At 41.3% G+C, this 15,998-nt stretch overlaps 1 protein-coding gene across 2 annotated transcripts; it reads right to left on the bottom strand.

Annotated features, from left to right (window-relative positions):
• Positions 1–2,761: 2,761 nt before the first annotated feature.
• On the bottom strand, positions 2,762–15,767 carry LOC141605889 (serine/threonine-protein kinase VPS15). 2 transcript variants are annotated; one of them, XM_074424809.1, is made up of 12 exons: positions 15,370–15,657; positions 12,743–12,837; positions 11,297–11,419; positions 11,161–11,206; positions 10,907–11,067; positions 10,170–10,249; positions 9,643–9,748; positions 8,865–9,041; positions 5,650–8,778; positions 4,939–5,186; positions 4,753–4,852; positions 2,762–3,091 (listed from the first exon to the last, which is right to left on the bottom strand). In XM_074424809.1, exons 6-12 carry the CDS (start codon positions 10,187–10,189, stop codon positions 2,915–2,917), a joined length of 3,957 nt encoding a protein of 1,318 aa, XP_074280910.1. In that variant the 5' UTR covers positions 10,190–10,249; positions 10,907–11,067; positions 11,161–11,206; positions 11,297–11,419; positions 12,743–12,837; positions 15,370–15,657; the 3' UTR covers positions 2,762–2,914. The 2 variants fall into 2 exon arrangements, with proteins under 2 accessions (XP_074280910.1, XP_074280909.1); XM_074424808.1 differs by lacking the exon at positions 12,743–12,837 and having other exon boundaries at positions 15,370–15,767.
• Positions 15,768–15,998: the final 231 nt, after the last annotated feature.

The raw sequence follows: 15,998 nt of genomic DNA, 5'->3' as shown, positions 1-15,998 counted from the left end.
TACAATGGACAAAGGCCACAAAACAGCGCCATTTCCGTTGGGAACAGTCGGTTCCGCTCGCAAGGAAGTCAAGCCCAATCGGCGAGCACTACAAACTCGCCCTCAAGCTCGTCTTCGAAGGCGGGAAACTCTACTGCTTCCACAACGAAGAGACCGTTCGCGTGTTTTGTGTGCAAGGGTCCTCACAAGATGGCCGATTGTCCGAACCAAGCGGAGTTCAATGCCATGTTCAAGAAGATGCCGAAAGGGGCTCAAGAACGTCTTGATGGGGCGTTGGCCGTCTATCACCAAGAGTGTAACGAAGACTCGAGTGATGATGAAGACCAACCACAGATGGGCTCACTCCAACGGATCAACGCGATGGGGAAATACGAAGATTCCTCCGCCAAGAAATCCAACGGGCTCATGTACGTGGACATGATGGTGAATGGGAAGCACGCACGAGCTTTGATCGACTCGGGTGCCTCCCACAACTTTGTTACGAAAGAAGAAGGCGATCGGTTGGGGCTATTTTTGCGGGATGCTAACATTTGCTGAAGCGGTCAATGGGAAAATGAGACGCGTCCAAGGAGTGGCTAAGAAGGTCGCGGTCCAAGTGGGTGAGTGGGCGGGGGAGCTCGACTTCACCACCGTTCATTGGATGACTTCAAGTTAGTACTCGGGATGCGTTCTTTCGAAAGCATTGGTGGTATTGAAACCGAGTGACGGATCGATGCTACTAATGGGGTCTATCGTAGTGAAGACGGTAGACGACGACGAAGACAAGGGGCAAGATCGAATTTCGGCTATGAGGGTGATACCGACGCCGAAACAAGGGATGCGACCTTGGAGAATGCCTAAAGGTTCGGTGGAGCCGAGGGCGAACAAGACCCGGGCTAACTACGATGCTAAGTGGCCGGGGACGAAAGAAGAGTCTACCCCCTCACCGAGGAGTAGACAATGAGGGCCGAGATGCCCAAAGAAGTAGGCCTCGTACCATCAGGGGGACGCGTCGATGTCTTGAGTCGACGTCCTGGTTTGCGGGTCGGTCGACCCAAGAGATAAGGCCTCGTACCATCAGGGGGCCGCGTCGATGTGTTGAATCGACGTCCTGGTTTGCGGGTCCGTCGACCCAAGAGAGAAGGCCTCGTACCGGGGGGGCGCGCCGAAATGCCGATTCGGCGTCCTAGAGATCTCACATTCCCTTGAATGCAGGTGCTGAAGTGAGGAGAGACAAAGTGAAGGTCCGTTGGAGCCAGTACTTGGAGAAAGCCCGAGAGAGCACTTTTCAAGCAGCGGCAAAGTGGGCGTTCCCGAGAGACAAGGAGCACGTGGTGGACTTGGAGAACATGATGTTCGGCAGCTTCTATGTCAAGGAACTCCAGCCTATCCTTGAAGGGACGAAGAGGCCAGTCATTGTTTGGGACGAAGCGCACATTCAAGCCGAGTTGTACAAGCCAATCCCCAACTTTGCATGGACGGTCGAGCTCACCGAGGATGTCTCATGAAGCACCATTCAAGATTTTTTGTGTTGCCGAGGGCGGCAACAGATTAGGTGGGGGAGAGTGTGACGATCCGCACACTTGAACCCTTAGATTTATTTATGCTTATGTAATTTCATTTTCCTTGTACATTTGTAGTAAGTATTTTCTTAGTAGTTTTAGAATAGGTTTCCATAAATAGGTATATCGCTATTCTGAACTAAACTTGTAAATTCAATGTATCCTGCTACCAGGACCAAACTATCAAATTTCCCTCTTTGAGAGGTGCTAGTCAATGAAAAACCGCTTCTCATCCAAAAGCTTGTTGTTGCTTGTTACTTGCTTTCAATAATCGTATTGCTTACTTTTATTGCTTTCGTGTGTCGGACTTGATAATCGTGACTAGGATTCCCGACACACACCGACCCGAGACCCGAGTATCGTGCTAGTGGGCGATCCCTCACTAGTACGAAGATCCTTGACGCTTGCATCTTGCCTTGAGACGGGCAAGGGTGCGCGCCACGGTCCGGCAAAAGTAGCGGACCGTGACACAATGGGTAGGGTCTGGGTAGGGTACGCCTAGACCCGGACCAGGACCCGAGATTTTCCCTTTGGACCCGTACCCGACCCAGACCCGTAAGGGTCTAAAATTTGAGGACCCATAGCCAGACCCTATGGGTAAGGGTAGGGTCTGGGTCTACCCGCGGGTCCGAGTTTCAGCCACTTTAGTAATAAGATTAACAGTTATGGAGTCTATGATATTAAAAAAAAATTCATACTACTTTAACATTATGAGTTTATTAATCTGCCGTAAATGGTGGTTGTCGGTCGCCACCTATTAGAGATGTGATTGCCAGTCTTGTATCAGTGCTGTGGTGAGGGTTTTCTTGTGTCAGTGGTGGAGTGATGGTATTGTCAGAAGAGTTTGGTTTAGTTTTATCACTTTGTGGGATGAGGGAAGAGAAAGAGACTTTAGTTGAGTTTGTACAGTCTGCCAGTATGAATTCAGAAAAATTGTGATTTTGAATTTTTTTTCTTTAATAAAGGGTCTAAGGGTCGGGTATGGGTCTCATAACTTAGATCCGGACCCGAAATATTTTCTTAAAACCCATACCCGACCCATACCCATTGGGTCTGAAAAAATGAGACCTATACCCGACCCATTAGGATTCGACCCTCAGGGTCTGGGTAGGGTCCCCGACCCACTACCATCCCTAGATATGATAATAAACAAATTTGAAGTTGTACCACCCGTGACAACATGTGTTGAGTTACTACACACTAATTAAGAACCAAAACAATAAGAAATAATGTAAGAGTTCTTATATCAATAGCGGTCACGTAACGGGCTATACATATATGCAAATATTTATCTTGAGCTACAATTAGACTTGGCACAACTGAAGTAACAATATGTACACAATTAAATCAAATTAGGTAAATAGACGACCTGTTCACTTCCAAACCTTAATTGCACCATCTCTACTGCCTGATAGGAGCAGTCTCTGGTTTAATTTCACAGAAGCAAGTGCTAAGATCGAGTCGCGGTGGCAACCAGCCGGGTCGACAGCAGCGGCTGCTAGAACCGCCTTTGTCGTCATTTTTGTGTGCAGAGGTCGCTTCCGTGTTTCCTAAGTAAAGTAAGAGGGGTTACTTTGGTGAGAACCAACACATTAACTGCAAATTATCACTTAGATATGATAAACCATGCACCCATACCTTGAGTTGGCAATAGCCGACCCGACCCACCCGAAACCCAACCCAATACAACCCGAAAAATGGGTGAACCGAAACCGACCTGACCCGAACCGACCCGATAACCGATAACAGCCTTATTTTTTCCAACCGGATCTGAACCGACCCAACCCTACCCGTGACCCGATATTTCTAAACCCGATAATGAACTAGCTTAATAATGGCTTAAATAAGACCAAATTGACAATCATCTTAATTATTTTCACTTAAAACTAAAATTAATACACCAACCCTTTGTCTAGACATAAAATTATCATCTAAAAGACTAAAACTAAATATATAAGATAAAATATATGCGGAGAACCTGACCCGCTAATGACCCGACCCGACTTGCCACCCGTTGATGACCCAACTCGAAGATGACGCAACATGAACTGAACTGACCCGAACCCGTCACTGACCCGATATAACCCGAACCCAATATGACCCGACCCGTAACCGACCCGAGTGACCCGATTGCCACCTCTACCCGTACCTAGAAGAGGTAAAACTAACCATAGCCGATCTTAGTGAACTATTCCCACACCACAAAATGACCCAATAATAAGACACGACATATTTCACCAAAAAATAAACCGACTTGAACAAAATCCATTCATACAAAAAAGGACTTGACTCCAATGACACCGTGCCCAATATCATACCCGAGTAACATTAACTTCTAGACAAACCGTATCTCAGGCCAAGCTAGCATGCACGGGTCCGATCTCTAGAAGACAGAAAGAGGTTTTGTTGACATTATTCTGAATTTCTGATTCAACACCACCAACATCCCCTTCCGTCGAAATATATATAAAAAAAATTAAAAATGAATAAATAAATAAATAAAACTCACAGAAAGGGTTAAAATGAAATTGGGACGTACAAACCAACCACACACTAGTACACAACTCTAAAGTCTCAGAAACAATTGTCATACAGGTTTGTCGGTTTTGTCAAACATGACTAATCAACGTTGGGATCACAATACATTACCAAGTGCCCCCTTCAATGGCGAAAGTAAGGAGGGACAATTGTTCGTAATCTTACCCTTCACCAAGGCAATTTTTCGATGACCCATAGCAAATTGTGTCGTGATTTACATTGACCAACCAACCACTACTTCACAATAGAAAGAGGCACATATAGTTTAGTGAGTGAATTTTGCTTATTTCATCATACTCCAAAACCAAAGAGCTAAATCAAATCCACGTCAGGTTAGCATATAAAAACAAGACAAGCATCAGTTCCTCCATTGATGACATCGTTATAGATGATCAGATGTTCATTATTAGTTTTGATATTTGGAAATATTAACAAAAAAGTCGCTCCATATTTTCACGATATGAGATCGTGAAAATTGAAAAGCGACAAATGAATTTCTCGCCAGATAATTAGTGGATGTTAAATTCCATAGGAAAATCCAGACACCCATGACCCATTTGCTTAAGATAAGCCCGGAACTAAATGACTAGGCAAACATTGCAATATAAAAGAGATTTGCTTAAAAATCATTTAAAATTTCTCACGTAGTAAAATATTTGACATTTTCACTTACCTGCACAACCTGAGCACCAAAGCTAGATTTACTATCATAAGTATCATCATTCCCAAGGCCCTTAATTGTCGGCCCACAAACGCAGTAACTCCTTTCAGGCCTGCATTTTGCAAGAGAAGTGAGGAAATCTGTTTTTATGAAGAGAAAAAAAAAATGTACATGATAGTATGGGCAAGAAGATAGCACCTGTCATGGTCCCACCGACGTATTCTTAAATCAGTTCCACCAGTAAGCAAATCTCCCCCAGGAAGAGAAAGCAGCGTACGGAAACCAGAGAGACGGGGCGGAGGTTCATTTAACTCATCTACTCGATATTTCGAGTTGACACTTCTTCTTGGGTCTGATTTAGGATTTGACTTGTTTGGAGGTCGAGCCAAAGCCCAAGGCAAGTCCCCCAACTCAGCATCACCGTCATTTCCTGGCACTCGAAATACCTGATTGAACAAAGCAAAGTAATCTAGGGCTCAGAATTATGTTGTGACAGGAAAACACTGCCGATCAGCTGCACTTTTTCTGTACACGATAATAGATCTAGGTAAATCCGAACAAAACAACTGAACTCAAAAAATCTGAAGTAGATGCCGAATTGATGTGCATATGATGAAGCGACCAAAATGACGAATTTGAAACAAAAATCTTAATAGCCACGTCAAAGACGATCCAATTAAACCAACCCTGTAACTACTAACTAGTGACACCCCGTATCCAAATGACACAACCAGAATGACCCATTTGACGGAGATATCTAGGGGGACCGCATGAGCTCCTCCACAGAAAAAAAAAGGGGGGGGGGGGGGTGAGACGCCAGTTTTTACATTCCACCCATGACAGAAAACTATCCGTATCGTTCGACTACGATCAAATGCAATGAAAAATAAGCAGCTGAATGGCTAGTACCTGATGGCAGTTTCCAGTTTCAGCATTCCACAGAGACACTTCATTACAACCTGCAGCAACGTACACAAGAGCCCTTGTGGCAGAAAAAGGTGCATTTGGCGGAGGAACATAGAGACACATACTCTCTATTGGACATGGACAAGGATATTCCCATGTGTTGACAGGTATAAGAAATCTAAGATCCCAGAGGGTCAACACACCTCTTGAAGATCCCGATATAAACCAGTTCCCCGATGGGTCAGTTACTAAATTAGAGACATAACCCTCCTCAGGAAATGATTTCAGAGTCCAAGAATCGGTATTTGTTCTAGTATCCCAGAGATGAATTCCACAATTCTGAGTGCTGTACATGACCGAATGACTCGCAGAGGCGTCAGCCGAGTAATTGACTAGACTGAGGATGGCACCTTCTCCCACTTCCCTCTTTTTCACATTAGCAATCCCCGAATACTTCTCAATACCATTCCGAATTCCTCGGGATAAATAGTCCACCGAAAACATGTGTATCCTTCCATCACATGCACCAACAATAACCTGGGCCGAACCCCGAATCATTGTTGTGCATAGTGCCCGTGTTCCCTCCAAAGGATAAGTCAACCTTGACCTAAATGAGATATCCTTTTCTAATCTTCTTGAATCCCATACCTTCACCGTCGAATCATCAGATGCACTCACAAAAAAACTATTGTCAGTTGAAACGGCAATGGCATTGACAGCAGAACGATGTTCCGGAAGATGAGCAACCAATACACCACGTGGCTTCCACCCCAAATCGGGATGTGATGAAGTCCATGAGACAGGTGATGCTCCGGTTACATCGTTTGAGGATGAGACATCCTCTATAGATGATGAGGAGCTCCCTTTTAAAGAGCCAGTCATTGCCAGTTCATGAAATTTAGAGCTCATATATGATGTTTGGTCACTCTCTCGGGGATCAGGTTCATGGACCACTCGGTGGAACTGCTTAGACCCACTAGCTATACTGAATGAGCCTGAGACAAGCTTAGGTGCTGGAAGTGAACTAGTCATGCCAAATGGTTTGTTCACTTGATCCAGCCAGTTTGAGGTAGAAGGGTCTATTCCTGGTGTGTTTGGCTTCGATGAAGTATCGGATTCTGCTTGAGAATTGCCGATTCTTTTGTCCAAGGAAAAGGAATACAGAGGTATATTTTCAGGTGATCTGTCATGAAGCAGGCTATTCATATTGTTAAGTTGAGGAGATATCAACCCAGAGAACTGCAGCTTTTCTGGAGAAAGATGATCCCTTATATCAACTGAAGTAGAAGCATTGTGAACAAAGCCCCCTACTGATCGAACCTTAACATCACCACTATCGCAGTCAATTGACTCGATGTGGTGCTCAAATTTCGGGTCTTGGAGATCTTGATGAATGTCAGGCCACACATCATTCTGTTTAGGCAAATCTACAGGGTCCCACTGTTTATGCGGTGTTGAAGAATTGTACCATATCTTTCTATGTCTCTCTAACATGTCCGAGCCACGAGCATCTTCTAGGATTTGGTAAAATCCCTGTCTAGACACTGGAGGCTTTAAACATGATAGAAGGGCCTTTTCGGATGCTAAAGAAGCTGGCTGGCGGCGAAGGAAAGGACGAATTACGGGTGCGAGAAAAACAAATGAGTCGACAGCTCCTAAACTCACACTACTTGCAGCAATGAACGACACAACTGACCTCCTAACCCAATGACTAGGATAGCATAGCAGGGGAAAGGCATGTTGTATCATATCAAGTAGAACTCTTTTCCGTATAAAACCGCTATTACACAGTGAAGTTAAACAATCCAATGTATTAACTATGACACCTTCTGTAGTATCACTCAACGCCTGCTCAATGTAAGGTACAAGATATTCCTCAACATTCCTTGGACCAATAAAGAAGCAAACATATACAATCTGCCCATAGAAAACTGTTCTCAGCTGCTCATCACGGTCATTAAGAAAAGCGGGAAGAATAGGCAACAGAAAGTCAATGCTTTGCTTCTGCCCAAAGAAACAGCAGAGCCCAGCAACATCCTGCAAAAGGGCTCTCCTAATATTTGGAGTTTGCTTTGGCCCCATTACGAGTTCCTGCACCACCTCGGCTATGGACTTTCTAAGATGGGCCAGTTGAGCATTGCTATATACTTTCAGAGCCTGATCATTATTGGTTGTTGGTGACAGTGACTTTTGAGGCATGCTCAGTTCCTCTAACACTCCGGACTCACTCAACCTAATTGAGTGCACCAAAAACCCATAAGATGTTAATGCAAGTTTGCATATGTTGCTTGCATAGCAAATTCGGACACTTTCCTCAGGGTCATCGGGAACCATAGAAAGCATGGGGAGAATATATTCGGGAAAAATTTTAGCATCACTTGGAGGAAATTCTCGAACTAAGGGCAAAATATCACACACGGTCTCTAGGGCAGCACAACGGACTATCGCTGCTGAGTCATTTAGCATAGCAACTACATACGGAAGTACACGCTGTAGCCGATCTTCATTATCGATATAGATTGATGAATACTTTAACAAAAGTATACAACTACGTCGAAGCTGAGGAAACTTGACATTCCTTATACATGAACATAGGAGAGATGTAATAAGTACCATACCTTCACAGCTTATAACATCTGGGGGTAGCTGTAGAAAGGGCATGCGATAGGTGTCGGATTCACTGTCATACTCGGACATTAATGACTTCAAATCATTAATAGTAATCTTCTTCAAATAGGCATGTTCCTGCCTCTTAAACACGTCCGAGATACTTTGATGCAAATTACTAGGAGACTGGATGCTATACTCTTGCTCATTTGGCGATAACTGACACTTAGATGTATCCTCGTGAGCTGACTTATCACTAGAAAAATGATTTGAGTGGTCCACATCCCGAAGTAAGGCACCTAAATCACCTAATAGCTCAAAACGTTCATGAGCTAATCCTCTTGTCCGAGGATCGTTCCTCGAATAGCTCTTGGGATAGCTGTGCACTTGTTTCAGAACCATTTGTTGGGATGTCTTATCAGCGGAGTGGGATGGTAAACCGGGTCCACTAGTTATCTCATTACCAGATTTACTGCTTGCCATCTGCTTCACTATTTCATGGAAAGCACTTTGACACATGACAACCTACAATAAGCATTACAAAACCAAACATTACATACAAATAGCATAAGAACCCAAAAGAACTAAGGATTGAAACAAGTATAGCTTACCCTGGCATCAATGTCAAGAGAGTTAAGACATGAGTAGAAGTTATGCAGAAATGGTGAGAAAAAATTCGGGAAGACAACACCCGCATAACTCTTCAGATAGTCTTCAGCTGATAACCTTTCATCAGGATTCAGCTGAATCATGTGAAGAATCATTTTCCTTATTTCTGGATCAGGTATCTGGAATGATGGTATACATAAATTAGTAGAGATACCAAGCTGATAGAAAGATAAACCAAGTTTACCATGGAAGTGAATTTAGAAGATTGATGGTATGTGAAGAGCAGAGATGCGCAAATGAGCTCTAACAGCAATACATAAAAATTAAAGAGCCAACCATTAAATTTGGGCAAAAGAATGGTGTCCTACGTTCCTACCTGCGCCAACTACAGGCACATCATTAAATACAAATATTAGAAATTGTCCTACCTATTCAAACAAAAATGTCGACTGCTACAACAGCGACGACGATTGTTGTTGCGGTTGGCGTCGTCTTTGCGACATTTTCGTTTGAATAGGTAGGACGACGACAACAAGAATCACAAAAGGATTTGGGTCGGCTGACATGAATCATCACTTGAAAGTTGTTACCATCAATGACCGGAAGCAAGAGGAATAGATAATTACGGGTTAAGGAAATCTTTTAGGGAAATTACTGGACTGTAAGCATTCTTTAGATAGCAATCAAGTGTTGAAGAGATCAACGGTCTCTTCCACAGATTTGACAAAATACTACTCTGCATGTATTTGAATCTAACGTGTATCAGAATGCGTCCCATACCTTCTCAAGATGCTGGCTAGGGTCATGTTGCCCTCTTCGATAAGCAAGGAGCTGCGAGAGCTCAAATAATGGTTGGCCCTCCAAGAAAAGTTCTGCTATTACACACCTGATAGCAAATGGACGATTCAAGGAAACCATTTCAGAGAATAAGAGCAACAAAGAACGATAAAATTTAGTTACATGGGCCCAAATACACAATAATTTTTGAAAAGCATCAATAAATAAAGCAGTGGCTGAGCAAACAAGTAGTATGAAACAAATAAGGTTGGGGTAAGAGGACAAAAGGAAACATTTTCCCTCTAGATGAAGTCCATTCATCAAAATACCATCCCCTTTCAGCTCTTGTTATTTTGAACACCTTAAATCAGAGTTTAGTGCATCCAGATAACTAATCTGGTACTAACTTCTCGAGATTTAGATCTAGTGGGAGCAACTAGCAAGACTAGCAACAAAGCTGGTATATATTGAAGCACTTCAGAAATAATTCCAAAGTCATTCAAGATCAAACATTATAAAAGGAAGCTCACCCGGCTGCAAAGATATCCATAGACGGCTTAAGAGTTGAATCAGGAGCAACAGGGAAATCACCACCATGTTCATAAAACCTCTGCAAAAATCCATGTCAGATAGTATGAAAAGATGAGCGTCAATGAAAATCCACGTTCACCAAAAAGAATCAGAATCAGGCCACACTGCCATCAATTAGCATATTCTGGAACTGTCTGCAGGACTTTAGACCTGCATAAACGAAAGTTTTGTGGACAAAAGACTCGCAACCTTATGCTTGGGGTTACAATATTACTGGGTGAAATTGACATATATGATATATCCTAGAAATAAACATCACACTTGTAGCAGGTTTGGATTTTTAATTAGAAAGACGCAGTGTAGTACAGGTTCAAAAATATTCTAGGCAAAACTACCCACTTATCTTCGAAGATAATACTCTACTATATATCGTGCTATAAACAAGAAAGAAAAAAGCGTTTTGACACTAATTTGAAAAGAGATCAGAGGCAAACGAAAGAGGGGAGGCAGCAGAAACTTGATTTGTTCCAATCCATAATTTTCCAAACTTATTAAAAAGGAAAGTGGATCCCTCACTCTCCCTAACCTTCCCTCTTCTTCCAAATAGCCTGTAAGTGAAAGCATGATCATACATATATTCCTAGTACTAGAAAAAGTTTGTGGAAGTGCACATATATAAAATATTTTAGGAGAAAAGGATTAGATATAGGAATTGCAGAAACAAACAGAAACCTACCTCAGGTGCCAAATAACACAGCCTTCTCCCGCCAGTATCAAAGAAAAATGAGAAATCTGATGGATCATCATCAGGAATGTATGTAGGTTTAAATGATGCAAAGTCGGCAAGGTAAACCCAGTTCCATGACGTTACCAGCACATTCTCACATTTAATATCACCTAAATAATGAGAAACAGAATATTCAGATTATACACAAAACACAACTCTGTGATACCAATGACCAACCAATATAACAGATGTGAGCAACTCACCGTGACAAATTCCAAGTTCATGACTTTGCTTTACCGCACATAACAGCTGAAATATAAATATAAAACTCCCATGTGATCACTCGTATCTTAATTACACATACACAGAAATAAGTGTCACGAAAGAACAAAACAAAACCTGAAAAGCAAGCCATTTTTTCTCCACAAGGCTAAGGAAAGGCCTGGTACTGAGCCGATCATGCAGGTTATTGAAGAAATATTGTCTGAGTAGATATGCTGCCTTGTCAGTCTCCAGCCAAAACTGACCATCACACAGTACATTCCCATCAATATAAAAGATCCACACTCCATTGAAGATTCATCATGGTACTACCACTCACACAACTATGAGTCCGAAGTAGCAAATACACATAACCCAAATCAGAAATGAGCCGATCGGATTAATTATGCAAACCTGAATTGACCCTGAATTGACCCACTCTAAACCCGACCTGACTGGTCTGTTTACAAGGTCTAGATGGCGGGAGTAATTTTTTTTTCTCCCTAAGCTGACCCATCCAACATGCGAACTAGGGTCGAACTTGAGCTGAAACTCGAATTGACTCAATCCAATATGAATGACGCGAAAGTTTAATGCATGGTTCATTATCCTAAACACAAATAACTTGGTATGAACCAAGTACCTGATTTGCACACAATTTCAGTTGATCAGTTTACCAGGTCCACTCCTTAAGTTTATCAGTTCGTTCACCTTCGTATCCCTTTGTTTCTCTCTAGCACTTACTTTGGATTTACAAGCTACTGTAGTTTTTGTCTTCGATGAATTTTGGCCAAACATGAATTCCTCTACTGCACCGATAACTGAAACTAGCTTTCTTATTCATTTATTCATTCATGGGATTTATGTTGAGAATCAAATTAGTGTCTGAACATAATATGAATTGGGCAATTTAAAATACCATTTAAAATTAGCAGTATTACTCTCAGCTAAAATTGCATACATTACACATATTTTTATTTTTCCTAGTTCAGTTTAATTAACTAGATGTATCGTCTAGTCGTCTACATGCCATCGACATCTCCTCAATGAGAAAAACGCGAGACCGGGACTGGAAATTTTGTTGCAATATTAACCGACACTTCAAACCACAGAAGCACCCGGTGTTCCATCGATAAACTTGAGCCGTAAATAAACTTCTTCAACTATTTTCTAATTCAACTTAGTGCTATAAACTAACACATCCAACACCATTTATAAACTTGAGACCATAAACCATATAATATCATTGACCAATAAATGTTGCATAACTTTTCAACAGAGGTGACAGGATGGACTATATTTAACATGGTCAAAGTAGTCATTATTATCATGAGGCATTTGATTTGGTTGCTGGCAGCCATCAAAAGAGCAAACACGAAAGCTCAAAAAAAACGCTATCATCTTGCATCTATGACAACCAAATACCGAAAGTATGGGCCATCTAATGCACACAATTGGCAATAATTCACTGCTCATGCGTAAAATAGCCATCCTGATCCAATTGGAGTGGGTGCTTAGTTGAACGCCTTGGTGTAGTATAACGGACCATAAATAAATTGACTAACAATTTTCCTTAAGTCTTACTTTGTCCTCTTTTCGACAATCTTAGTCGAATGTGACAGAATACATCAATCCTTGTCATCAGGCATCAAAGAATGACAGCCACCATCAAAGACCAACTGCATATACACAACTATAAGGAGATTTGGAAATATCTAATAGGATCACATCTATGCATAAGCTTTACACAAACATTTGTGTAAGACCGCGTTACGCCGTTACACAAGTTTTCTTAACCGATTTTTTCAAAATAAAATCAGTTAAACAAAAATAGTTATAGTTTTCATGGTTGTGTTACTTGTGTAACCGTTTTACACAATAATAGTGTAAAACGGCCTTATAAGAGACTAACTAGAGAGTCTAAGACAACTCGTTAATGGCTAAAGATAAATAAAGGAACATATCTTGCAATATTAAACGACTCTTCAAACCACATAAGCACCAAGTACTCCAACTATTTTCAAATTGAAACAGCCAGGTGCTATAGACTAGCAGAACCAAGATCAGAAATAAACTTGAGTCCATAAACCAAATTGGTCAATAGAGGTCACATAACATTTCAAAACAAAGTTCCAACGTTATAAAAAGAATACATTACATATTGATGAAATCAAACTTGGAAGCGTAGTCTGCTATGCAACCTTTATGACTTTATCAGCTTATTCCGAAGTTACAGGAAGAGTACATAACATATTAGTTCAATGTTTAATTGAGGAAATTGGATCCATGTGTCCTAGTACTGAATCCTTCAAGATGACAAAACACTTGCCAAATCCTGATGTATGCTACATCTGGTAATACACGTACTTTGCTTGGTCTGCCCATATATTATGGTTAAACCACCTTACAAGAGACCAGGTGAAAGTAGATGATAAGATACCGAGTACTTGTCAATACTACCCTAAAGAAGTACAACAGAGTCACTAAGAATACAAGTGATTTAGCTTCATGGACTTCAAACAAGACAATGAGCAAGGGAATAATGTATTTTATCTATGCCTCTGAAGGCTTCTCAGCAGGAAAGGGTGAAACAAGGCTTGGAACATATCTGGCAATCTTAATAAACTCATTGAACCTCAAAAGCATTTTGTATTACAGAGGTGTCGTAGATGTGTCAACTATCCCCGGCATTCTACTATAGAAATCCCTTTCCTCTCCACTGAATGGCTCCGTCACAAAAAACTTGTCAGTCTTGGTAAACCCAATCATTTGAGAGACCATGTTTAATTTCAACCCCTTTGGTAAAGTAATAGATTTCACTATTACAGGAGGTTCCATGATGTGGAGTAACTTGTCGCCTATAAAGGAATCCCTATAGTTGCACTTGGTCAAACACCCTCTCATAACTCCTAATAAGTCGGACTTGCCCCAATCGATGTTAATTATGTCAAACCTCTCCACCCCTAAACCAAAGAGAACAAGTAATAACCAGCTTGATTACTATAAGTACTATAAGCAGACCAATATACTTTGTCACTAACAACTATTGCTGGGCTAAAAAGAACGAGAGGATCATGAAAAAGAGCATTTTTTCTCCGCCTATTTTCCCTCGTAGAGAAGATATGAACCATATTACTTTTTGTGTTTCCCTGAACTCCCAACAATATTTCAACATATTTCTAGTCATCAAGAGAGGATGCATATCCAAATACAGAAGTTACAATCACACGGTCGGATTTATCAAGACTCTTTAAATACCCATGTGACGCATATTTGTGCAACTTACGGGTAGCTGGGTTCCATAGAATGATCTATGATAAACAAGGTGTTAACAGGAAGGGTAAGAAAAGGGGGATTTAATAAGGTGGGCATTGGCGAAATATTTCGAAACTGATTTAAATTGGAAGTTGGAACAACGGAATTAATGGGTAATCTAGTAAGTATTTCTTGAAGTATTAAATCATCAGAGAGGTAGCTTTGTTGCTTCTTCTTAATCTCTGTCATTATTGACGTATTAAGATAGACAAAATTGAAAATCAAAATTAAATTATCTCCAAATGAATGAATGTATTAAATCCACCGTAAACCTCAAAGCAGCACTGCTCGCCGGTTTCCTCTTCTGTTGCCAGTCACCGTTCAGTTCTGGTCTCCAAATGAATGTATTTTGGGATGTGTGTTTCTTTTGCAGTAACAGTAGGAATACAAAACGGTTTTGGTTAATTGGTGGTCAAATGAATCAAAAGGGCATTACAATATTCAGGTATAGGGGATTTGAACCTTATTATCCACTAAACCTAGAATTGGTAAATTTGACTCGTCTGAATAACTTGACCAAAACCTGATCCGCACCCAGATTAAAGGACCTCTGTAACAACAAATACCAACTACTATTAAATCAATTTCCAGCGAATTCGGAACTGCCCCAATCACACAAGACTCAAACTTTGAAATATCTAATATCAGCCAAGTTCAATCTCATCAACAGCAAAACAACCAACATTGAAAATCCCCCAAAAAGTCGAAAAACATCAACCCTAAAAATTGAATTGCCAGCAACAAATCAAATTCCATCAAAAACAAAACTAACCCACAACAATTAAACAGAAAAACATGAAAAACTAAGACAAACCCAGTTCATAAGAATCAAAATAAACCCTACCCAGAAAAACAAAACAGAAAAAAACCCAGAAAGTTGAATTATTTGGACAAACCTGAAAAGGCCAAACATGAGGATGTTCAATATTGCGAAAAGTGTCACGAATGAGATAAAGACGCTTCTCATAGTCCCTCAGATCGATCTGATCACCTCGTTTGAAGTAAACTTTGACAATAACAAGACCTTCATCATGTTTACATTGTATAGATTTGAAGAAACGACCACGACCAAGAACTTCTTTAAGGACTAAATTGTATGAAGAAGGTAAGTCATGAAGGTAGTACTCTGTTGCTGATGCTTGTGTTGTTCTTGCAATCTTATTTCCCATTCTAGTAATTACCTTAATCTAATCTAATCTTGGGATTTACCTTCTTCTATACTTTCTTTGTTTGGGTCGTTGGTTTCAAAAATGATGGGTGGTTTTGATTGCTTCTTATGTTTGTCAGGCTTCTCATTTCGACCGCATAAATTGTTATATAAGGCAGTCTCTTCATAGAGGACTAGAGATGGCGATTAGGCGTCTTTCGGCGCCACCGCGTCACCCCCAAAAATGGCCCGGCCTAGGCACGCGATTCGATTCGCCCACCGTCCGTGCCGTGCTTGGCCCATACTTGACTAACCAATGCATGGCCCGCTAATGGCACTAAGTTATTTTCGTGTTGGGCCGTGCTTGGCCCATGGGCT

This window comes from Silene latifolia, chromosome 10, assembly GCF_048544455.1.
Source record: "Silene latifolia isolate original U9 population chromosome 10, ASM4854445v1, whole genome shotgun sequence".
NCBI lineage: Eukaryota > Viridiplantae > Streptophyta > Magnoliopsida > Caryophyllales > Caryophyllaceae > Silene > Silene latifolia.
The sequence above is the reverse complement of the archived record's forward strand: the minus strand, read 5'-3'. Positions and strand labels throughout refer to the sequence as shown.

Excerpts from the sequence above, each read along its gene's own strand:
- LOC141605889 (XM_074424808.1), bottom strand. The coding sequence starts at position 15,642 with ATGGGAAATAAGATTGCAAGAACAACACAAGCATCAGCAACAGAGTAC. Across the intron at positions 11,068-11,160 it reads TGAACTTGGAATTTGTCACG|GTGATATTAAATGTGAGAAT; the intron begins GTGAGTTGCTCA and ends CTCATTATTTAG. Across the intron at positions 5,187-5,649 it reads AAACTGGAAACTGCCATCAG|GTATTTCGAGTGCCAGGAAA; the intron begins GTACTAGCCATT and ends TTGTTCAATCAG.